At 40.8% G+C, this 24,878-nt stretch overlaps 1 protein-coding gene across 11 annotated transcripts in view; it reads right to left on the reverse strand.

The window, feature by feature from the left end:
* The window catches only part of TCF4 (transcription factor 4), a 349,525-nt gene that overhangs the window by 37,718 nt on the left and 286,929 nt on the right, over window positions 1-24,878 (reverse strand). For all 11 annotated transcript variants that reach the window (XM_036244526.1, XM_036244527.1, XM_036244524.1 and 8 more), the window contains 3 exons: window positions 14,278-14,383; window positions 10,396-10,529; window positions 4,251-4,383 (listed from right to left, as the gene is read on the reverse strand). In XM_036244526.1, the coding sequence (XP_036100419.1) occupies window positions 4,251-4,383; window positions 10,396-10,529; window positions 14,278-14,383 (373 nt within the window). The remainder of the gene's footprint in view (window positions 1-4,250; window positions 4,384-10,395; window positions 10,530-14,277; window positions 14,384-24,878) is intronic.

The raw sequence follows: 24,878 nt of genomic DNA on the forward strand, positions 1-24,878 counted from the left end.
ACTATGCTCCAGACACGCCTGCCCTCTGTAGCTGGTGTGTAATAGCGGACTGCACCTCCTTCTCCGTCTGCAAGGCCATTCGCACGCAGAGGCACTGGACTGCTTGCTTCTGAGATACACCCAGTAGACTAATACAGGAAGGGTTTCAGGAATACAATTTGAAGGGCTTTGATACTGGTAACTTCTTAACTCCCCAGACTTAGCTTCTCTCCTTAACTGGGTGCTACATCAGTGAAACCACCATGAGTCATGCTGTGTCTGTCCCATGCATTGTATTCATATAATTCTAGGGTTGCTTAAAGGTTCCTCTAAGTCAGAAATATCCAGTGCATTCTCCAGAGTTTCTTGCAAGGCTTCAGAGAGAAATGTGAAATGTGTGTAACAAGTGAAACATTTTACTCTGCAATTTTCTCATATATCCATGAATAAATGTGTCATTTAAAAAAAATCCCATCATTGCCCTGGCTAGTGTGATCAGTGTGTTAGAGTGTTCGCTGAGCACGAAGGGTCACAGGTTCAATTCCTGGTCAAGGGCACGTACCTGGGTTGCAGGTTCAATGCCATGTGCAGGAGACAACTAATGGATGTCTCTCTCCCATATATATGTTTCTCCCCCCCACACCACTTTCTCAAAGAAAAAAAAAAACAGGAAAAAATATCCTCGAGTGAGGATTAACAACAACAACAATCCCATCATTAATATAATCTAAGTAACCTTTCTTCTTCTTAAGAGTTTCTAAAAAACTGATATTGGGAATTGAAGGGGGAAAAACCCCAAGAAACAATGGTCATTCCTGAAACCCAACACAAACCACCGCAGACCTCGGTGAGCATCTTCCTCCTCTGAGATGCAGGGCACAGACCAGTGGCCTAGGAGCCTGGTTCCAGAGGGGTCACCTTCCGATAGTTCTAGAGCTGGTGTCTCACTCCACACGCACTCTGTTGTCCTATGATCAGTTCAGGACCACCCTCGACCACCAGGAAGATACATTGTAACATGAAACTGAGTAATGGGGCAACAGTGTTATAAACTGAAAAAGCAGCTTCCTAAGACATCCACCTTATGAAAAGATGGTGCTGCCTTGCAACTTGACACCAGGAAAACTTGAAAAATCTGATGCCCATGTGTTAGCGCTTGCACCCCATCCTTACGCATTAGTATTGCTTACAGCCATTTTCGACAGAATCATGTGTGTAATCTTAAACATGTGTCAGGTTATGTGTTCCCTATTTACCAATTATTTAATTAGCTCTGTTTGTTCTTTGCGATACAGGCAATGTAATATTTCTTTATTTCCTGCATTTCAGAATGAGTGAGTAGATGCCAAATACTTTCAAAAGTCTACAGATGTATCCTATTAATCCATACTGTTTGTTAGGGAAGTATTACTAACGGGAGAGAAATCTTCCTTTCTTGTCGTACAGACACGCCGTCCCCGACCCCGCCGCACTCTGAAAGTCAAGCCGAACCTGAGGGACTCCGAGTGCGAAGCAGCGTGAGCCACACAGGCGCCGGGCAACGCCGAAGCTCACCATCGCGTCCGAGTGTTCCTCTCCGTCTCCGCGGCAGGGCTTGGAGGACACATTGTAAAATACGGACATTCCTGTTCTCCCTCACAGTAATCCTAAAGTAACAACTGTATTTATGCAAGTTAATAAAGGTCTGTTCTGCCCTGGCCGGTTTGGCTCAGCGGTTAAAGCATCGGCCTGCGGTCCGGAGAGACCCGGGTTCGGTTCCCGCTAAGGGCACGTACTTCGGTTGCAGTTTGTCCCCGGCCCTGGTTGGTCGTGCGGGTGGCAGCCACTCGATGTGTCCCTTCACGTCGATGTTTCTCTCTCTCCCCCCCTTCCTCTCTCTCCCTCCCACTCTATCTGTACAAAAAATGGAAAAATATCCTCGGGTGAGGATAAAAAAATAAAATAAAATAAAAAAATAAAGGTCTGTTCTTCCAAAAAGCTGAATTACCACGTCTACTTATTTCCTGAAAGGTTTATATAACTTTTCCCTATTCTACCAGCAGATTTGGACAAGAATACCCACGATTATGGGATAATTTATGTAATAATGTTTTTCCTAAAAAAATTCTTTTCTGGGTTCCAAAAATCTCACACTTTTCCCTTTTAAAATTATAGCTTCCTTATTATTTTTTAAAAATACATTTGTATTGATATTTTTGATAGAGAAGAAGGGTGAGGGGGAGAGAGCCAGAAACATCGATGAGAGAGAAACGTTGATCGGCTGCCTCCTGCACGCCCCCTACTAGGGATTGAGCCTGAAACCCCGGCACGTGCCCTGACCAGGACCGAACCAGCAACCTCTCTGTATGGGACGTTGCTCAATCACTGAGCCACGCTGGCCGGGCGAGCTTCTTTATTATTATCTAGACCCTCCCTCCACTTAAACAGGGCCCGTGGGCTGACAGGGTGAGCCCATCCTTAGCCTACAGCCCCCCGTGCTCAGGCCAAATGAAGGACAGCAGACATGATGAGCCAACCAGATGAACTAAAGTAAACCCCATTCCCACTGAGATCCATGGCTTTGCTAGTCACAGCCTGTGGGTGAAGATGACACCATCTCACAACATCTCTTTCTTCCCAAGTCTAGTGCTCGGCTCCCAGGAAGACTGCTGTGCAAATCAATTAACAAAACCTTTCTTCAAAAAATGACTAAGTATGTTTTCAACTCAAGCTTTTGCTCCACCTTTATACCTTCCTAAAAAAGAAAATTACTCAAACCACAAGTAGACAGGAAATCTGCCATGTAAGAGGATGAATGACCGGTCACCCTCCTTTATAACTAGACCTCATGACTGCAGAAAGGGGCTTTCCATGTACCAAACCACACTGAAGTGAAATATGCTTTTCTCACTCTTTCAGTTCTGCACTTCTTTCTTCTTGTTTTTCAAATCTGCAAAACTGCACTGATAGCTCCACAACTTCCCCATGTGACCTCTGTCCACAACCCTCCAAGGTCAAACTCATGCAACACATTTGTAGTCGCTCTGTTATGAAGTTACAAAAATGGAAATTCCTAACTTTGCTTCTTAAAGCGACGTGACAGTGAAGGGCGGCCAGACGGCTCGCTCGTCCCAGTGTGAAATATGTATGATAAACAGGGACTGCATTATTTGGGCAGGATTATATTTGCAACACTTCAAAATACACCTCTTTTTTATCAAAAAACTCTCTCACATAAGTGATTCAGACTAGTTACCAAAGTTCTACAGACTGAAGACAATGAAAAAAAACTACGAATAGCTAAGAGGACATAACAGCAAGACTATTCTGTCACACACTCTCCTCTGTAAAGCACACAGTGAGTGCTCTCCTCAGTGACTCTTGGAGGTCATCGGAAGGCCCAGAAGGTATGGGTCTGACTAGAGCCAGAGTAGTGGTCAGTGAAGCCTGAGGTTTCAATGGGACCCTGGAGCATCAGGCTATACAGCTGAGTGACAAGAACGGTAGACAAAGGACAGTTCAGAAGGGGTGCTCACCTCCTCCCCAACCTGAACTCTTTCTTCCCTGGGCAGCTCACCCTGCTAGCTCCTCCTTCGAGGTGAGCGTGTGATGGGGAGCCATCTGTCCTCGGAGGGGACCACAAGGGCCGGCGTGGAGGACGGGGGTGGACGACTGTTCCCTCGGCCTCAGCATTCTGCTCGGCCTTAACTTGTTTAGTAACTTTACTTGAGAAAGAGCAGCAAGTAACGTCTGCCCCGTGATGCCCAGTCGTCTCCTCCCCTGTACGTGAGCAAACACTCCCCCCGAAGGCCTTCACTCCGCAGCATCCTTCAGAGGTGGGGCTCATCCGGTTGTCATAGTCACCTGTGAGTTTCACACAGACCAGTCCGCAGGAGCCTGGTGTGTCATGGCTAAGAGCGCAGCACAGGGACTGAATCTGGGAAGTGGTCAATAACTACTCTTATGAGCTGTCATGTACTTAATCTCATCAGTTTTCAGTGCTTTGTCTTATAAAAGTTCACTCTGCTTGCTGCCTGACAGTGTGAGAAGCAAAGTGGGTTTGGTGTATTTAAACCCTTGCTCGACCCAATCACAATGAACAAAGTAGCCATATTTCAGTTTCTTGTGGGAACAAATGTGATGATGGGCCATGCCAATGACTATTTCTGTTTGGTTCATTTGTCTGTTCAGTTAGTGACAAGTATTTGTTGCCTGACTGCCTCTCAGTTGTGAGGGGAGAAAAGAGTCTTTCATCACCATCCTGACATGGCGCTGGCATCCCCGAGACTCACCCATTATACTGTCCGTCCCGTTGGCAGGGGGTGTGCAGGAAGAGGTGCTGTAATGGTTGGTACCACTGCGGTGGAAAGTGGACATTGGAGGAAGACTGGAATTGATGTCAGCTGAGGAGTGTGACGGGTAGCTCTGTAGCAAGAAGCAGAAAAAGGAGGCTATTTTCAACCGTCAAATATTTAGAGGGCTAGTTTTATAATAGTTTCTTCAGAGCTCTTCATTCTGCAATGGAGCAATATCCAAGAATACACCTCGCTTCGATCAGATAGCCTGCATTTTTCAAATAATAAAACAAAGACACATAGTTGGTTTGCATCACATGTAGAGGAATATAATGGCACTGTAGGACTTTGAGAAATGATTACAATCTCTAAATTGAAAAATTACTGCTTAAAAGCATCTCTGTGACTTCAGCAACATAAAAGGGCATTGTTACTATTATTTCTTTGTATGGCCTACTGATCAAGTAGGAAAGATTCTATGATACAGCAAATAAAACAATAGCATGACCCACAGGGTTTACAGGACACTTCGGCCTGACCTTCTGGACACTTCATGGCTAAGGGGAGCCAGTCTCAGGTCTTCTTCCTGCCGAATTGGATCACCTTTCTGAACGCCAACAAGAACAAAATGGTAAATAAAAAATTTAAGAAGTGCTAATGATTAGATCTCTCTCCAAAGTATCAATATGTGAAGCCTGAACTCAATGACTATACTGACTTAAATGAGAACAAATGAACTGAGAAAAATTATTGATTTCTTACTTTATATGTCCTCTCCATTAGCAATCTACCCTATCACTGCCTGTGAAAGATTATCTTTACAGAATCGCTTGGTTTAAAGCTTGGTTTTGAGTTCGATGATTATATCGTGTTCCAAATAAGCTGCTTTTCTTGGGGCATATCACAGTGCCTGTAGGTTAGAAGCTTAGGTGCTACCCACCACCTGCCTGGGCATGAGCAGACCACTAGGAGGGTCACAGTGATGTACAGAAAAACCGAGCGTCTCCTGTTCAGGATAACAGTCGCTCACAACGTTGTTCCAATGGCATCTGAATGTGTTACATAGATGTAAAGAAAAATATTTAAGTTAAAATAGACTTTTTCCTTGTATGTGATATATTAACGGGCTATGGACCTTTATTATATAATTATCAGAGATTCTATTAATATTGTTCAATATATAATTGAGACTGGATATGATGCTCATAGTAGAGGTGCCTTAAGCCCAAGCCTTAAACAAGGAGTAAAACTCTGGTGTCTTGGTATCTTCTTTTAGTTTGAGAGGCTCATCTTAGTTACCTCCTCCTTGATGATTCCTTACTACATCCAACTCTCCCAAGATTTCTTCTCTCTGAATCCCTAAGAACTGACATCTGCCCGCTGCCCGCCACTGCTTTCTCCTCCAAATGCCTCTCCATCTACACTGTGAACTGTCAGGGAGGGAGCAGAGCTTACACATCCCACAACGTACTGCTGAGTACGGAGCACACAGTTCTCCTACACACTCAATGAACAACTAGCCACCCGTCAGCGTTTAGTAAATAGTGGACTGAAACACTAGTTACTTGAGAGGTAACACAAAAGTCTTGAAAATGAAACTGTATTTCAGAGCCAAGCCTGCCACATCCATGCCTTTGAAAATATTACTTCTGCACATTCAATATAGTCCAAATGAAAGGTCAACTTCCGTGTAAAAGCTGACATACTGCCCTTAGACTTTTCCAAGTTCCCAAGAATGCCTTTCAAACTTTTAAATTTCATGGACCTCTTTGCTTGACCAAAACATTCCTCAGGCCACCTGTTAAACTCATTTCTACTTGCTACTTGCAGAATACCCCAAGCAGTCCATTACATTTCTTCCAAAGGATGGCGGAGCGGGCCGCTCCACAGCACAGCTAATCTGAAACCCTGCGAAAGTCACAGAGCAAACTTACAGTGTTATTTCTGCTCGAGAGCTGAAGGCTATCATACAGTGAAGAAACAGAATAAGGAAAAAGCAAACTAAAAGAAAAAGAGATGGTTTCCGTTGTGTTACGTGCTGAGTTTCTAAAGAATAAAGAAACTTTATAAATCAGTCCCAACTATGCAAATATCAAAACAGAGGAAAATATTATAAAAACTATTTAAATAACTATTAATAAGTACAGATTGAGGAAAAAAAGATTATTGCATCAGCGAAGATGTTTAAACCCTTTAAACTTGGTATAAAATGGGTAGTAATACAGGATTTGACAAAGGGTTAATACTGAGTTCTGAGACTAAAAAGTTATTTCCCCCAGATTTTAATGGGGAAACAAATACCATCCACCCAAATCAATTATTTTTAGAGACTCTTAGAAAATAAGATGCTGAAAGCAATTACTGAGATTTATAACTAGATTATTTTTCAAGGAAAAGTATCTTGAAAACTATTGTCACTCATAGCTGTAATAAACACATCACAGAGACTACTGGTGATATGTGAACAATGTCTCTTTTAGAGCACTCGGGGATCAGCTACAGAGGCCCCCTGGTCTCCTTCAGTCCAGCTACCCTTGGTCTGCCCTGCTCACTGCAAAGTGAAAGGGGAAGTATGATGCCATTGTTGGGCCTTACACACTCACTATTTCTTTATTTTTACCTACAATGGCCAATGATACTGTATTTGGGATCTATTGACAGAGTGAATGTTGAAAATGTTTCCATTAGTGATGTATTATCAACCTAGGGGTTGATAATTCGAAGATCGGTCTCACTTATAGCTAAGGAAATCAATAAACTGACAAACAAACCAGACCCAGAGGCCTGGAAACGTGAAGCAGCCTGACAGAGGCCAGCGCGGAGGGCGTGGAGGGCGCTGGATGAAAGTCGGGGGTGGGGGTGCATCTGTAATAGTGTCAACAATAAAAAAATTAGAAACTATAATAATTGGTAGCGCATATTAAGAATAAAATCAGGCTTCAGGTTAAGGCAGGTTTTCACAGCCTTGGCACTGACCCTTTGGGCCAGGTGATTTTTTTACTATGTGGTATCTCCAGGGCATTGTAGAATTTTCACCAGCATCCCTGACCTCTATACAATAGATTCCAGTCTCAACTACCCCCAGACATTTCCAAATGTTCCCTGAGAGGCAAAATAATACCCGATTGAAAATCACTAGGGTACGGGTTTATGTTATAAAAAATAAAAGACAACAGAACTTCCTTTATATTAAAATCCAAGACTGCTGGGACTATTTTGCTCTGTTGTGCAAAGACCAGGCCTAACCATGCCAGACAGCAAGGACTCGGTCCTATGTTTACAAAGACCTCTGCCGAGTCATTCCAAACTTTAGTCTTCTACAGGAACCATTCCAAAGCTCAACCACAAACTCCATTCTTCTGAGTGACTCGTCTGTGCGCTGAGGACACGGTAGTGATTAGCTGTGGGAAGCGTCCTACAGGCTGAAACTATACAGGGAATTTGAAGACTCAAAACTGGTTACTTGACAGTTACCACTGCAGAGTGTGGACTGTAAGCTTTATAATTACATTCTATTATAAAGTGAAGCTAACAATAATGTTTCTAAAATGTTCTACCTTTACAGACAATACTAATTTGGCCATATTATATCCAAAATAATACAAGGAAAGCTCTCTTCATTTTCCCAAACGATTTCATTGTTCCATATGGCACTGGCCAAAAGTTACAGGTGAACATTGTAAGGCACTACCATTGTTTTCAAGTGAAAGGACACCAACTGCCTACTATATACTCAAATACTTCTCCATCAGTTTCAGATTTTTATGGTGCTTCAAAATATTTCCAAATGGTTTCTGAAATTAGAATGATTACTCGATTTAATAACAATTCAACAGCTTCCCTATCAGTGAGAAAATTCATTAGAATACACTGCCAGATACCTAATTCATTTAGCCTTTTTAAAAAACAAAGCCTGAAATCTCTCAGATCTGCTAAGTGACCGTGTTAAGAATGAAAACCCTGTGTTCTGTGACGGATAAATGACACCACAAATACAGCATCTGATGCAATCTATTGGGTCACTCCCTCCAAATTATCTTTCTTGCTGGGTGACGGTATTGTCTTGGTTCAGCAAAACTTTTTTGAAGTGTAGTTGATTTCCTTTATAATAAGGTTACACTTTTTGTGCATTTGAGCATATTTTAAAGATACCTTCCCCATGCAGTCAATTTGGGATGAAATCAAACCACCTAAATCAAAATTCTAGACCATGATAGAGAAAGAAAAAAGAAACACAGAAGGGAAAAAAATAAATGTCAGATGACAACTCTAAAAAGAACTGAAATTCCAACATATTAGTAGGGTGCCAAAATATTTTACGAATACTCAAGACTTTCCTTGCTCATAGGACACATGTAGATTTGATTACAAGTTCCTTAGAGAAGTGGAAAATGATGATGAAGAAATAAAAATGTTAGCCAAGAAGAAATTCTAGTATAATAGTTGATATTTCTCTAAGCTTTCATTCTAATACCTCCAAGTAGGAGGCAGAGAAGAGAAAATACACAAGTAAATCATCTGCTATTTGGTGACAATGCACTGAAATTTGAGATAGTTTGTGATTTCCATATTCAAACTCAGGAGATGATCTAAAAAGGCCAATTCCATCTTCAACTTTGTCTCGCATTAACAGACGGGGTAACTGACTACACAGTGTCCCTGTCACTAGGACTAAATAAATAGGTATATTCAAGGATTTTAGAAATTGTAACTTGTGGGCTGTTAGAATGGGACATATGTCACCATTTCCGTATCTGTAGTGGTTAAGCAAAAGAAAGAACAGACCACAGAAGTTTAGAAAGTATTATACCCTATATCAGAACAGAGACAGAAACATAAGTCTGAGTACCAGGAAAAAGGGGCAACTTGCAAGATGAAGAGAAATGATCTCAAGACCACTGACGATAAGTGGACCTGTCACACCCTGTACATCTGTCGGATGAGATGTCCATACACTTTTATCTTTTTTTTTTTTTTTTTTTAATCCTCACCCAAGGATATTTCTTCATTTTTTGTACAGATAGAGTGAGAGGGAGAGAGAGGAAGGGAGAGAGAGAGAGAGAAACATCGATGTGAAAGGGACACATCGAGTGGCTGCCACCCGCACGACCAACCAGGGCCGGGGACAAACTGCAACCAAAGTACATGCCCTTAGTGGGAACCGAACCCGGGTCTCTCCAGACCGCAGGCCGACGCTCTAACCGCTGAGCCAAACTGGCCAGGGCCTCCATACACTTTTAAAGCTGTTATTGCACAGGGATTGTCCACCTTAGCTGCGTCCCAAACCTAACTCATTATCTGGAAGTCCTTTTTCTCCCATTTAATGACAGACATGCATTCACAAGTGGATTCTTGGCTGTGGTTGTTTTGAGGCTAGAAAAACATCAAGGGAGTTGCTTCCTCTGGGATGAATAAGAATTAATAATAGAATGGATGAGTGTAGGTGATGAGCAGAGTAGAAACTTTAGTAGTAAAAGAAAAGGGGTAACACTCTATAGCAGTTTTCAACTTGAGTGAGGCAAAGCTGAGTGCCAATGGGAGACGGGGGGGGGGGGGGGGGGAGAGCAGAACTAAAGCTAAGATACGGGAAATCTGCAATCCGTTCTATACAGAAATCCCACGGCTGCTGGTACTGATGGGAGTGGACAGAAAATGGACTCTTTCCTCCGAGCATGGCACAACGGATCAAAGCTGTCACCAGCCGGAAGCCAGTCAAGGGGAAGTGGAAATGCCCACAGGTGATGCACATCACCTACCCTCACAGTCTACATCATGACAGTCACTCTGCCCCCTGCAGTATATCCTTCAAAACTACAGATAGCAAAAAAATAATAATAAGTAACTGCCATAGCTGGATTCAATAACTCTAACACAGTGTGCATTTAAGTAACAAAGAAAGCTGACGGTGAGGTAAAGGAAGCACAGAACGAAAACACGATTCACAGAAAAACGACGACAAAGAATCCGAAGGACTTACGAAGGTGATCTGATGCAGTTACATCTTTACTCACAGAGACAGCACAACGATAAAGAATAATGGGTGTGTACCAATCTTGCATTCATCGTGTACATACATGGAAAGGCAGAAGATGAGATTTAGTACACTAGCTGTTCATCCCCGTTACCACGTGGAGCTGCTTACCAGACGTTCGTGTGGGTGCAGGCTACAGTAGCTGCTAGACTGTGGAATATGAGAAGAATTGCCCAGCATTCCTCCGTAGCCAGGCTGATTCATCCCGCTGGAGGAGCTCCAAGGGTCACTGCTGTGATGACCATCTGCAAAGGACAGAGGAAACCGTGACTTTCGGAGGCATTCAGCTTTGCTTCACAGACTAGCATTTCTCATACACTTGAAAATGGCTCTCTTGTGCACTCATTGTAGTGTTGGTTAGCTGGTTACATCAGAAAAAAGTCATCATTATCTCCCCAAATGACTCCATATCATCGAGCAAATATAAATATTTAACATAGTAAAGTGTTCTTAGCAAAAATTCAACTGTAAAAGAAAAACAGGACACATTTCTACACAGAAGTATGTCAAGTCAGCAGGGTACCTATGCTAAAGGAAACATTTCTTAGAAGTATTCTGATCCCTTTTTCTATAAAAACTAACTAAAAAGTTAAATTGTTCCTAAGTTTTGGGGTGAAAATAAAATACTTGAGATATTACACAGGTGGCAAGTTTAAAAAGCATGTAAAGAAACAACAATATTGAAAAAGAACATCTCATATTTACCAGATTGCATTTAATTTCTGAACAGACACAGTAGATAGAATTAACGTTGGAATTACCTCATCCTGCATGGGAAGGAGTCTTCAGCACTGCTCTGAGTTTTTGTTTCCTTTTTAAAATGTTGTTGGTTTAGGGCTCTCTCACCCCTTCAACTCAAACTACATACATATCATCAGGTGGATATTACGCTATAGTCAATTTGAGGAGTCTCTGGTTTTATAAAACTGTCTATGTGTTTAAAATAATATGAAAATCATATAAAGTATATATATATATATATTTTTTTTTTTAATCCTCATCCGAGGACATTTTTCCATTTTTTGTACAGACAGAGTGGGATGGAGAGAGAGGAAGAGAGAGAGAGGGAAACATCGATGTGAAAGGGACACATCGAGTGGCTGCCACCCGCACGACCAACCAGGGCCGGGGACAAACTGCAACCGAGGTACATGCCCTTAGCGGGAACCGAACCCGGGTCTCTCAGGACCGCAGGCCGACGCTCTAACCGCTGAGCCAAACCGGCCAGGGCTAAAGTATATTTTAACATCAAGTTAATCTTTTGTTAATACCATATTAAAAGCATTCTTACAGATTCTTTCCATTCTCTGGGCCCATTGGCCCAGAAGTTACTATGGGAGACTGTAATTGTTTCTTTAGTTTCTCAGTAGGGATGGGGTACGGACCCCTGTTACTGCTGTTTTCATTCCATTTTTCTTCCTGTCAAGTGTAACAGAAATTATTCAGTGCCAGATATATACCAGGCCACCAGCTAGGTGCTAAGTATATGGCAGGTATTGCTTTGTGAAAATAAAATTATTTTCACCATGCATTTTATTTAGTGAAGGTCTTTTGGAAATTTAGGCAACAGGCAAGTTAAATCTGACACTGTATTTCATGAGGCTTTTTTTTTTTCCTCTGAGATTTTAAACTCAGAAGTTAGAATTGAGAAAACTGGAATAGTTTCAGGAGAGGGAGAATAATCTACAGATTTCTTAAGAACGATGCAAGCAAAATCATATCTGTGATTTTGATAATTTAGGAATTGTAACTAGAAGATGGAAATGAAAGTTAAAAATAAGAGGTCGCACAGTGATAGGTTTAAAATATGCCCCTGACAGTCTCTGAATATCTTTCCCCTAAACTGCATGTTTCTTCAAGGCCTGAATTCCGGAGGTACCATGTACCCCTCACTGAAGGAAGCTGGTGTGAAACGGGGCCGCAATGCACTGTTTCTGGGGTTGTAATGTGAAAACGTAACACTTTCAAGAAGTTGTTACTCTTCTACTTTAGATTTAACCCTGAGACTGGGGAAGTTCAGAGGGTCACCTTCAATTCAAAGATGAAGTTCAAGACCACTAGTGTTTAAAATAGAAGGCATGCATCACATATAAGCTGAGAATGTGTATCACTGAACAGGGGTCTCTTGAAACATTCTGACAACATGAGGCACTATATGGAAATACATTTAGGATTTGTTAACAGAGAACACTCAACCCCATGCAGACTTAAAAAAATACATATTTTACATAAATTATGCTTTTCACAGTAAATTAATATTTATCACATCCCTTGATCTTGGCATAATGTTGTTTTGAAAGAATAGAATTAGACATGTGCAAATTAATTGTGCTCATCATAAATGTCAACGGAAAAAAAATTCTGTTGCTTTTTGGGTATTCAAACGCAGAAAATGTGTTCCCATAGCTGCGGGTGCGAGGAGATGAACCTGCGGCTCTCACCGACCCGTCCCCGCTGCAGCGGGCTGGTTTCGGAAGCCGCCTCCCCGCAGCAGCCGGCCGAAATCTACCCTGTCGGCTTCCTCCGCCGAAACCTGCTTTGAGTGAGAGGCCCTGGGCTGACAAGCTCGCTGAGCAATGGTAGCGCCGCTTCTCTGATGGGTCACACACGGGGGAGCTGAGCCGACGGTGGTCCCGACAGCCGAGGACAAGCCTTTGGGAATGGCACGGAACACGCCCCCGACAGACCCTGGGTGCTCCTTTGAGCTACACCTCGGGCGGGTCGCGAAGATAAAGGTCCGTGTGACACGAGCTCCGTATGTATGGAACACATTCTTTCTGCTCCCGAGGGACCCAGTCAATTCAATGTTATAGATTTTTCATGGAATTTCACAAGTGAGCTAACAACCTAAAAGAGCTAACACTCTGAAGGGGATGAAAATAAATCCATTTTAATCAGAATGACTTTGAGTGTGTCCACTGTAATCTAAGCGAGACCCCAGGCCGCCCCAAGCACGCTCCCCTGGCCGGGACAGGACCCTTCCTGGAGCAGCAGGAGGGACACCCCGTGGCACTTTGCCAAGGGCACACTCAAACAAGCTTTCCACAGCCCGGCAGAAGGAGTTCAAGTCCTGCATACAGGGGTTCTCAGTCAAGTCCATATCTAAATTTCGGAGTATGAACTTGGGAACATGATCATCACATTTCGACAGTAAGTGTCATGGGCGTGTCAGGGAGGGAGCCTTAGCTGCATCCTCCAAACTCCCTATTCTTACAGCAGCTGCTATTTTCAACCATCTTGGTTTTTTCCAAACAGCAGACAGGGCCTGTTATCAGTGGCAAGACTACACACTCAGGGACCACACACATCCACGTTCATTTAATCAAACACACTGGCCAGTTAGAAGAATAAATATACTTTATCTACCACGGAGCTATAATTTTCTACATTTGTCTGGGAAGAAAACTGGGTCTTTACCCTACATCAGTTAATATGCGGGGATACGGCTTTTGCTGAATAATGAAGTAATACCCCAAGTCTTCAGACAGGTCACTTCATCTATCCAAACGAGATGCTTGTTCTTACCTATAAAACAATAAGGGCTAAAATTTTTATATAAAGTTATTCATAATGACAAGTTGTTTCCAGATGGTTAAATCCAGGATGCTCAGAATACACACTGAGCCAAAACACTTCAAAACATACACAGACGCTCTTCTTGGGGGGTGACGAGGCTGAAATGATCAGTGATGGAAGACTATCCTCCAAGAAGCATCGGTTCTTAGTGAAGCAAACCAGTCTAATCCTAACTCATTATTGCTCAAGGGGCTTCCATTTAAAACACAGGTCTTAGTAAAGCTGTAATTAGTTTATTTATTTGTAATGAATGCAGTTCCTAAGAGCATGATCTTCAACGTTCTGTGCTTGCCCAGTATCCATTTCTTGGGTGTCAATCAGCTCAGCAGGCGCTGTCCCAGGCGCGACATGAGAAAACCGACATGAGAAGACCGGGAAGACTGCGCAGGGACTCCCGCGAGGGAGGCCGTGTCTTACCTTGCATGAAGAAGGAGCTAGGGAAGGTGCTGGCTGCTGGTTTCGAGGAAGGGTAGCCTGGCGAGTCCCTATTGTAGTCGGCAGTGCTTGCTGATGGCGCATAAACCTGGGGAAGGAGAGGCAATTCAGTTTGGCTGGCTTCACTGACCGAAGCATCTCAAGGTCCATTACTGTATAAGAAGCAAACGCCAAATTTCTACCACACGCATTCCCAATCTGATGAAAGCCTGGAAACACCGCTCCTTTCAGAAAAACAAAAGACACCCCCCCAGACCCCCCCCAGTGCTCAGTATGTTTGAGTTGATGGAAAAGTGGGTGTGATAGTTTAAAGTCACAGGCAAGAATACTGTGAACTATGTCCAGTTATAAATTATAAATATGTTACATAATACTGATAGGGTGGCCCTGGGAGTTTAAATCTTGTGGGTTTTTTTGTTTGATTTTTACAAGGACAGAGGGCCCAAGAGCACATAAAAGGTAGAAACAGAAAGACACGCATCAAGCCTCTTTCTTTCAAAAAATTAAAAATTTTTTCAAATACAGTTAACATTCAATGCTTTATTAGTTTCGGGTGTACAGCATAGTAGTTAGACACTTACATAACTTACAAAGCCTCTCCCCTTTCATTCTAACTTTCAATTAAAATTTTCACTTTTGAGAGAGACAGAGAAAACAAATGCACTGTTCAAACCAAAGAAAGTGACAAAGATATCTTGTATCATTAAATCCCATAGTGTCAGTTTTTTGCAGGGATGCATGAAAAAGTCCACCAAAAGCCCGGATCTACATAGACCACCAACAATCAATGTGTACACCAGAAGGGGGGACTACCGTTCTTACTAAATTTGTGTGTGCAATAAACTTAAAAGGTGCACCAGAATCCTAATTGACTTACATTTGTTTACTAATACTCATGAGACTTGGGGAACTGGGTCTATATAAAAATGACCTGTGTATTTTTCTTGTTTATGTTTCCCTTAAAGACAACAGCATACTGGAAAGGCATAAATTCATAAGGTATAGTTTAACTTTAATTGATTTTCCCCTTGCCTTTTTGCTAAATATAATTTTTTAATCCCATTTTCTTTTGCTCCAAGAGTCCCCCTCTCCAGATGGTCGGAGACTGAAACACTGTCACCCTCCTGATGAAAATGGATACCTTCCTGCCTCCATTTTGAAGCAGGCAGCGGCTCACAAAATTGGCAGGGAGCCTGCAGTGATATTCACAGGTCACAGTAAAAGAAAGAGAAATTCACCAATAAAAAGGCAACGGCAGGGTTACCAAAAAAAAACTCCCATTTTTTTTTTTATAGCGCACATCAAATAAACACCCTAAGAAAAATTATATAATTGCTCTCAGCACACCATGAATCACAAACTAAGCATTAATATAAGGTTTAGGATTTCACAAAGGAGAAGTCCACAGAGACAGATGTGGAAAAATATGCATACACATACATACATCAAATAAATGCTGCACAGGGCCCCATAGTGCCCTTGAAAATTGGGAGGTCCCGGAGATTGAACAAAACAAAAACAAACCAGAAAAACCCATGTGCGCTTTAGAAAACAGATTTTTCCTAAGTCATGCAGGAATATAAGCCCTGTATTTCATGGGTTATATTTCCTTTTACTTTTAAATGTTCTTCATATATTAAATGTATAAATAGTTGTTGGCTTTTATTTTCAAAGGGCTTACAATCAGGGGGAAATTTTTTCAAGTACCTTTAAGGGATAAAGAATAAAACTTAATCCAGGAATCCCCAAACAATCAACACTCTCGGTTCTGCAAAGCAAAACCCGGTATATTCTTGAGAACTACATAACTGACAAAGAGTTTCAGAAACATCCCTACATGTATTTGGAGAAGGTCTTGAGAACAGGTTAAAAAGATAAAATAAAACACTGCCTTCCTGAAAAAAGGGAAATTGAAAATTAGATCACCTCATTCTAAGAACAGAATGAGCATAATACAACTATAATGTATCTACAGGTTAACAGTCTGACAGCTGTTTGGCCAGTCAGTGTTAATATAAGCTAAGCGTACTATGTGTTATCACTAAATTTCAGAATCAATATATTTATTATAAAACTGAAAATAAACTCTGACTCATTATTAAATCATATTTTAAAACAATTGAATTAAATCACTTTAGGATAACAGGTGACTTTTAATTACATATTCTACTATATTATCCTTAAACATGTACATTATTATGTCAACACCAGTTGATGGCTCCTAAGAAGGTTAATTTTTCCACCCCAAATTGGGTAGAATATTTTGATATTTCTTTTGCAAGATACGGTCAAATCTTTGGTTATTTTGCTTATGTATAAGGAAGTTACTTTGACTACAAATTATGATCAAGCTCAAAGATCTGTGGGGTAAAATCACTTACTCCAAATTCATAAATGTTGCCTACATGAAAAAGAGTATCTATGGGCCCTGGCTGCTTTTGCTCAGTAGTTAGATCTTTGGCCCATGGATCAAAGGGTCACGGGTTCAATTCCTGATCAAGGGCACGATTCCCGGTCAAGGGCACATACCTGGGTTGCAGATTTGATCCCCAGCTCTGGTCGGGGTCGTGAGGGAGGCAACCAGGTGATGACCCTCTCTCACATCAATGTCTGTCTCTCTGTCTCTCCCTGCCTCCCTCCCTTCCACTCTATCTCCATCTAAAAATCAATGGAAAATTAGCCTCCTGTGAGGACCAACAACAAAAAAGAATATTGATGGGATTATGGGATTAAGAATGTTCTTAGGACATCTTATACCATCCAATTTGTTTTTCTGGTGTTATGGCCAAATGAAGACTCTTTAGATAAGAGGAAAGTCTTTTTTTTTTTTTAAATCCTCACCCGAGGATATTTTTCCATTTTTTGTACAGATAGAGTGGGAGGGAGAGAGAGGAAGGGAGAGAGAGTGAGAAACATCGACGTGAAGGGACACATCGAGTGGCTGCCACCCGCATGACCAACCAGGGCCGGGGACAAACTGCAACCGAAGTATGTGCCCTTAGCGGGAACCGAACCCGGGTCTCTCCGGACCACAGGCCGACGCTCTAACCGCTGAGCCAAACTGGCCAGGGCGAGGAAAGTCTTTGTTAACAAGATGTGGACCATTTTTGAACAACTATTTTTAAAAGGCAATTTTTGCACATTTTACAAATTTTCTTTATATTGTTATTTAAAAAGATGGTATAATGTCATTTACATCATCTTTGTCACTGCAAAGTTACTTTTAAGGTAAGTGCTCTATGCATTTGTTTATAAAAATAAATATCACATAGAACCGATACACTTTATTTTAAAAATAGCTTATTGATTTTTTAGAGAAGGAGGAAGGGAGAAGACAGAAACGTGGGCGTGAGAGCATAACATCCGTCAGCCGCCTCCTGCACGCCCCCCACTGGGTACCAAGCCCGAAACCTGGGCATGTGCCCTGACTGGGAATAGAACCAGCAACCTCTCAGTGCATGGGACGATGCTCAACCAATTGAGCCACACCAGCCAGGGTAAAAGAACGGTTATACTTTTAAGAATAGAAGAAATCAAAGAATTTATTTAGTTCAAGCCCCCCTCCCCCCCACACACATTTTAACTATAAGAAAATTCAATAAAGCAATTGTCAAAGTAACTGCTAAAGATATGCAACTTAATCAAACTATCCCACTCTTAAGGTTACTTTCTTTAAAATGGAGGTAGAAGTATAAGATATTTGTGAAAACAGAGTGATCATAATGTTCATTCATTCTTCAGTTACCCTTAATGTTTTCATTTTTAATAACCTAGATGACCAGTGAGCTGTTTTGTTATTTTTAGTTCACTCAATTATTTTGCCAACTTCTCAAACAGCTTCAGAGTACAGGTTTCAATAAGGTGTTTAATAGAGATACTAAATTCAATAAGAAAAACTCACATTTAATTACTATTATTATAAGTAAACAGAAAAATGACATACACGTTAAATAAGATAGCTTTTTATGTAACTTAACAATAACAAACATGCCAAGTATCTTCAAATAATAGGAATCATTTTTAATAACTAACACTAGAAAATTAGTCCAATGAAAAATAAAATTAAAATCTCAAACTCTAATTCAATGTATTGAAGTGACTCCACCAATGAAACACAAGGAAAGTCTAAAGGGAAACAAAATCTACACTTAGTTCTTCTCTGATAAGGTAGCTTAGATCCAGGTGACTTTGGCATTCCAGGCCCTCGCATAAGGAAGTGAGAAGTTTTGTTGCAAAATTGGAAATGGGGAAACTTGGCCAAAGATCATAGGTGGCAGCTTTTTTGGTGAACTATTTGTTGAATAAAAGCTTCATGGAAAACTAATAGCAAAGTATAGTTAATATTTAAAGTAAACACCATATCTTTTCTTTTATGATCCTGAATTTAAAACAAAACCATACATATAAAAATTCTGAGTTTAACAAAGCTCTCTAGATAACATTAAACTCTGAATTGATCAAAATAAAATATTATTTCCAGTTCATATGTTTAATTTTTGTTGTAATTGGAGAAGTGTTACTATTGTACATTAGCTGTTTCATCCAATGGTCTTGATTATCCTTTGTGCAGTCATCAAAGAAACAATATGATACATTCTTTTAACTAGAACCTCTGCTTATTAGAGAAAAAGAAAACTAAGTAAAAGGAAGAAAAAGAAAAAGAAGGAAGTAGAATGCATATCCTTCTTTTTCCCCTTGATATTTTCATTTTAATCTCAATAAGCCTCAGACAATAGCGTAGCTGTTATGCTGTTATTGTTTTCATTATCTGGGTAAATAGGACTCAGGAAAGTTAAACCACCTTTCCCCATTAGGAATTTAACAACTGGTAAAGAAAGGATTTAAACAGGTTAACAAAGTCTATGTTCTTTCCGTTGAAATCAAGTGATTCCTTGCTCTTAAAGGCAAACAATAAAGGGTATTTATAATTATCAATACAAAGTTATATTTGGTCACAGTTTGCAGAAATAAATATTCTTTTGGGGCCTCATAATTATCTTTAAAAAATAAAATAAAATTTGATAAGGCATGTTCAGAGAAACCAGTACATGTTCATGTTACTTCCTGGAGTGGGATCAAGTGACATGGTTACACGGCTCGTGCACCAGGAGGTGTGTGACTGAGTGGGGCTGGGTGTAGACACTGGACTCCACAGTACACCTTTAACACTCCTCAGCATTACTACGCCTTTGGGATTCTGCACATGACATCTGAACATATAATTTCCAAAGAAAATCAGTTCAGAATAACTAAAACCTTGTAATTGAGACTTTCAGACCCTTAAAGCGAGTTGCTGTATGCACCAGGATGAATAGAAAATAGCAAAGCAGAATGATGCCTCAGATTTCCAGGTGCTAGCAAGGCTTACTTAGTAGCTCAGAACTTGGGAGATTTCACAAATATTCTATATTCTAAAGTGTGATAGTTAAACACTCAAATGCCAAGCGTTCATAGAGTGCGCCTGATGTTTGCGGACCTAGGCATATGCTTTGATGCTTCCTAGCATCTAATGGAGAAAAGTCGTGTAGGTGATCAGCTCACACTACTCAGGCAACCAACTGGATTGGACCCTTAACTCTTACGAAGTTGTTTGAAGGACATGGGTCACAATAAGAGAAAAGGATGGTCCAGGGGCAGTGATACCTCCACATTTAGAAGACTCAAAATGGACACTGTAATTGTTCTGTGTGACCAAGCTAAATGTATATTGCTAGCTGACCCATAAAGAGAGGGGAAGATGTACTTAAAAGAGACAGTCTCCAGATAATACAGAAATAAGATTTGGCAAGAGTGTAGAAGTTAACCAGCTATGGAGCCAGATAACTGTTCAAATTCCAGTTCTTGCGATCAGTTGTGAGGATATAACAAAGCAATTTCTCTCTCAGAGCCTGTTTCCTTTGTCAAATCAGGCTGTTCTCAGTGTAAGATTAGAGGCAGTATCTGCTAAGCATAATTCCTAATCCATTGTAGTCACTCAATAAATAATATTATGTAAATTTTTTTTCTTTATTGATTTTCAGAGAGATAGTAAGAGAGAGGGAGAGAAAGAAACATCGATGAGAGAGAACATGGATTGGTCGCCTCCTGCATGCCCCCCACTGGGGATTTGGCCCACAACCTGGGCATGTGCCCTGATCAGGAATCGAACCGGCAACCTCTTGGTGCATGGGTCGATGCTCAACCACTGAGCCACACCGGCCGGGCAATAAATGATATTATTTATATCTTGTTGTAAGTGCTACTTATTGCTTATAGCTATTTTTAACGTGTCTAGAATGGTGCTGTCCAATATGGTAGCCATTAGTAATATGTGGTTATTTGAATTAAGCTTAATTACAATGAAATAAAGTTAAATATTCACTCAGGCACACTAGCCATACTTCAAGGGCTCAATAACCACACAGGACCACTGGCTATCACACTGGATGGACATCAACATAGAACTTTCCCACCATGGACATGCACTGCGTGTCACCCGCGGTTTCAGCAGCTGTTGCAACAATGCCAGCTCCTTTAAGACTTGCTGTTCCATTTAGGCCACACAAGCAAGAATTCTTCGGTGGACTAGAGGGAGAGGCAAATGTCTATATATCCCTAGTACCTAGAATACAACTGGTGTGTAATGTTGACATCATTGAATAGCAGGACATTTAGATTTCGGTTTTATTTATTATATTTAGAGTCCACTTCTTAAGTCCTTTTTATAACCATCTGCCAAAATTGTTGCACCTTGTACCCAGTAGTACACTAGGAAAAACTATCTGTGACCCTAGGTTTCTGGATATGTAAGAAATAAAAGAAACTCTTTCACAACCAATTTGTCCTTGGCTTCTAATGTCTGTGGTTAGACAAAGCGTGATCACCTTTTTTTAGACAATAAAGCTTGAACACATTTTTAGCTTTTTCTGATTTTATGTTTTTACAATATTGCTAATTGGGTCCCTCCGTTCTACACTCTTTTCATTTTTATTACCTTTTCTTTTTAAATCATTTTGTATGACTTCTTTACAGTTGTTCCTTTCTCTTTTCCCCTGCTGCCCACTGTCCTGCCTCTTGGTATTATATATTTAAAGTGCAAATAAGTTCAACTTCATTTTACAACTGAGCAAAAAGAAGAGGTTAAAGGACACGTCGAGGACCTGGACAGAGCCCAGAGCTCCCGATTTCTTGTCCAGTCCTCTTGACACTCTTCTTTTTAAAGTCTTTTTAAATTTATAACCTAAGTATTCTAATGAACAGTAAAATGGCACGAAAGGTAAATAAACAGATTCAAGTAAAAGAGTTATTATAAAGTTTAAAGGCAAAGTGAGTAATTCTCAAAAGTATATAGTAGTAAGGCAATACACAACCTAAGGGTGAAAAACCAAAACAAAAGCAAACAATAGAAATAAAATAAAAATTATTCACCTGATATATTCTCAGTATAGTTACCAAATCAAGGACTATTTACTAAATGGAAAGAGATTCTACTTCATTTCCAAGTGACAGTTAGAGGCCAATTTGTATTACTATCACATAAATAGGAAATCTGTTTAGAGATAACACCTAAATGTCTGCAGTATATTGACAGATAGATGGATATTTAATTATAAATGGAAAAATTTCAGGCATAAGCTGGTGAAATTGTGAAGCTTTTATTTCCACTTAAATCAGCTGAAGTTGTCATAGGAAGTAACCAAAGAGTTCTAATGTCCTAAAAAAGCTCCCTGCAGGCAGAGTTTTACTCCTCAAGCTATCTTTATTGCTGGTCTAAAAAAATTTTTTTCACGATTATCAAAAATGTGTAAAATGTACCAATCATATATATGATATTCATTTTATTTTTGCTAACAAGTAATGACCTGTCTTCACTCTAACATATTGCATTGCAAAAATACATGGAAGAGAATATGTATATAATCTCCATAAAAGAAATTCCTTGAATATGTTAATATAATTAGAGCACAAGTCACTTTGAACATACATCCACGTTCCCCATCACGAATATCACATGTAATTTTTCTTCCCTTCTAAATATCAGCTGAGTTTCGATGATTTGTTCATGAGTAAATTAAATCTGAAGCTAAATCCACTCAATGAATCAGAGCCAAGAGTTTTATCCTTCTCGGCCACCAAATCTCCTTTTCGGTGTTTAAGTAGTAAAATGGAAAGAATTCCAATTCTCTTCTTTTGTTCGTATCTTTATTGATCAAATTGTATAACTGAAGGGAAAGACCCAACGAGAGCAGCAGGGAGGAGCAGGGGCCTGAGTGACGTGCAGAGGCGCAGGGGCGGGAGCGCAGGGGCAGGCAGACTGCGCGCCCTCCTGGCCCGCCCTCCTGGCCCGCCCTCCTGGCCCGCCCTCCTGGCCCACCCTCCTGGCCCACCGCAGGCCCGGGCGCTGCTGGGCACAGTGAGCCGGGGCCAGGTTTAAGCGCGCGCCTCCTGTGTGCAAGGCGCCGCAGGGGCTACTAAAACCCTGACGTTCTCTATGGCCAAGCAGCTCTACCTTGTTCTTTCTTTTCTTCAAATAGAAAAGCAAGGGTATTCATATTTTTTTGTTTGTTTGTTTTAAATATAGCTAGCAGCTGCAGTATATATTTCAAATCTCTAAATTAAATTTCAAACTCTAAAAAAATGAGTCCATGTAGCCTTTGACGTGTAGAAATTTACAAGGAAGGAAAAAAAATCTGCTTCAATTGGAGAAAAAAAAAATTTATCCAGGCCAGTGTGGCTCAGTGGTTGAGCATCGACCCATGCACCAAGCAGTCACTGGTTTGATTCCAGGTCAGGACACATGCCCAGGTTGCCGGCCTGATCCCCAGTGCGGGTCATGCAGGAGGAGGCCAATCGATGTCTCTCTCATCAATGTTTCTCTCTCTCTTCCTTCCTCTCTCTCTAAAACTCAATAGTAAGAAAAATTAAAAAAACACTTAGAATCACTAATAATAGTATAATAATATTACTGTAAATTAAATCTACATAGCATGCTATTATTTTAGAAGTATTTTCATTGTGTTACCATTTGCAAACCTGACGCAGAAAAATGCCAGGAGAGGTAGAATTAAGGCTCACTCCACTGTGCTATCACAGATCTAGATCGTTTGAGATTTTTAAGTTGTTTTCACATATTATTCTACAACCATCTCAGTAATGTATGCAAGAAGTTACCAATTAGAAACAAAGAAAAGAAGTAATTTATTATGGAATCACAGCTTAACACTCTCCAGAACTGGAAAAGGACCTAGTCCCAACGCCTGCCAGCCCGAATCTCGTCACAGTTGGCATGACAAAATGATGACAATGATAAAAATACTAACAGTTTACTTACGATATGCTAGACACTATTCCAGCAAACTGTGCATATAATCATTTTGTCTTTATACTAATCCTATTGTTTTATTATCATATCAACTGTACAGATAAGGAATCTGAGGCACAGAGACGTTAACCTGTTCAAAGTCAAACAGCTGGTTAAGTGCAAAAACTGGAATTCAAAACCATGCAGCCATATTTCAGAGTTTGAGCTTCTCATCACTACTGTACAACATTATCTCTTGATAGCTAAGGCGTCAGGGTTCATGAACTCCTACAAAACCCAGCTTTTTAAAATATTTTATCTTGCATAAATTTTTTTTATTAATTTATTTTTGTTACAGATATTTCTCCTTTTTATCCCCATTGATACCCTCCTTCCCAACCCCCACCGCATCCCCAGCTTTGTTGTCCATGTCCATTGGTTATGCGTATACGCCAAAACCCAGCTTTGTAGACCTTGGGTCCCCACACTCCCTGGCCATTCAGCAGCCAAGGGCCTGACAGTGTGGTCTGCCAGCAGGGAGCAGCACTAGGTGACCTCCGTCAGGGAAGCACAAGGAGCTTCTTGCACGCTGCTGCGAGGAGGACCCCTCATCTGCCTCCCAGACCTGAAGTTGAACAGATTCAGCAGGTAGCAGTACTCTTGTTTAGCAGGCCTAACGACTGAGGTTCAGCAACCTGGTGAGAGTTACACTGGGCTTAGTGGGGAAATACAGGACACCAAACTGATAAAAGGCACCGTATTATTTAAAGCATTAAAGTGAAGTGTGAATACAGTCCTGTCTAATGTGTACTAGCCTTTGGCTACGAATACTTCTTTTTATTTTTACACCTGCACTTCTCTTGCTCTTGGCACTGACTAAGCAGACACTGTATGTTTGCTATTACTTTCAATGTGGCATATCACAGGAATGTCCGCTGCTGACACTATGAGTACCTCGGCCCTGGCTGAGGATGCCTTCAGCTGATCAAATTACACCTGGCTGCAGAACTCTTGAAATACTTAACGGCATAAATTTGGTCCAGGTGAAACCTGACTGCTTCCTGGTTACATTCCTTTTGTTACTTCTTCACGTGAGAATAGGCTTCATCACCGGCTCAGGACTGGCACAGATAAAAGACTGGATATTAAGCACATCACAACTCTTTAATATGTTCTAAACACCCAAGTTGTTTCCAAGCTTTTCCTTATTAAATGTTCATCAGAAATTAAAAGTACTATTAAGAAGAGCATGACTTATTATTTCCATTAATTATTATTTCTAGTTATCTTAAGTTGTAACAGC

The sequence above is a fragment of the Molossus molossus genome, unplaced genomic scaffold, assembly GCF_014108415.1.
Source record: "Molossus molossus isolate mMolMol1 unplaced genomic scaffold, mMolMol1.p scaffold_m16_p_6, whole genome shotgun sequence".
Classification (NCBI taxonomy): domain Eukaryota; kingdom Metazoa; phylum Chordata; class Mammalia; order Chiroptera; family Molossidae; genus Molossus; species Molossus molossus.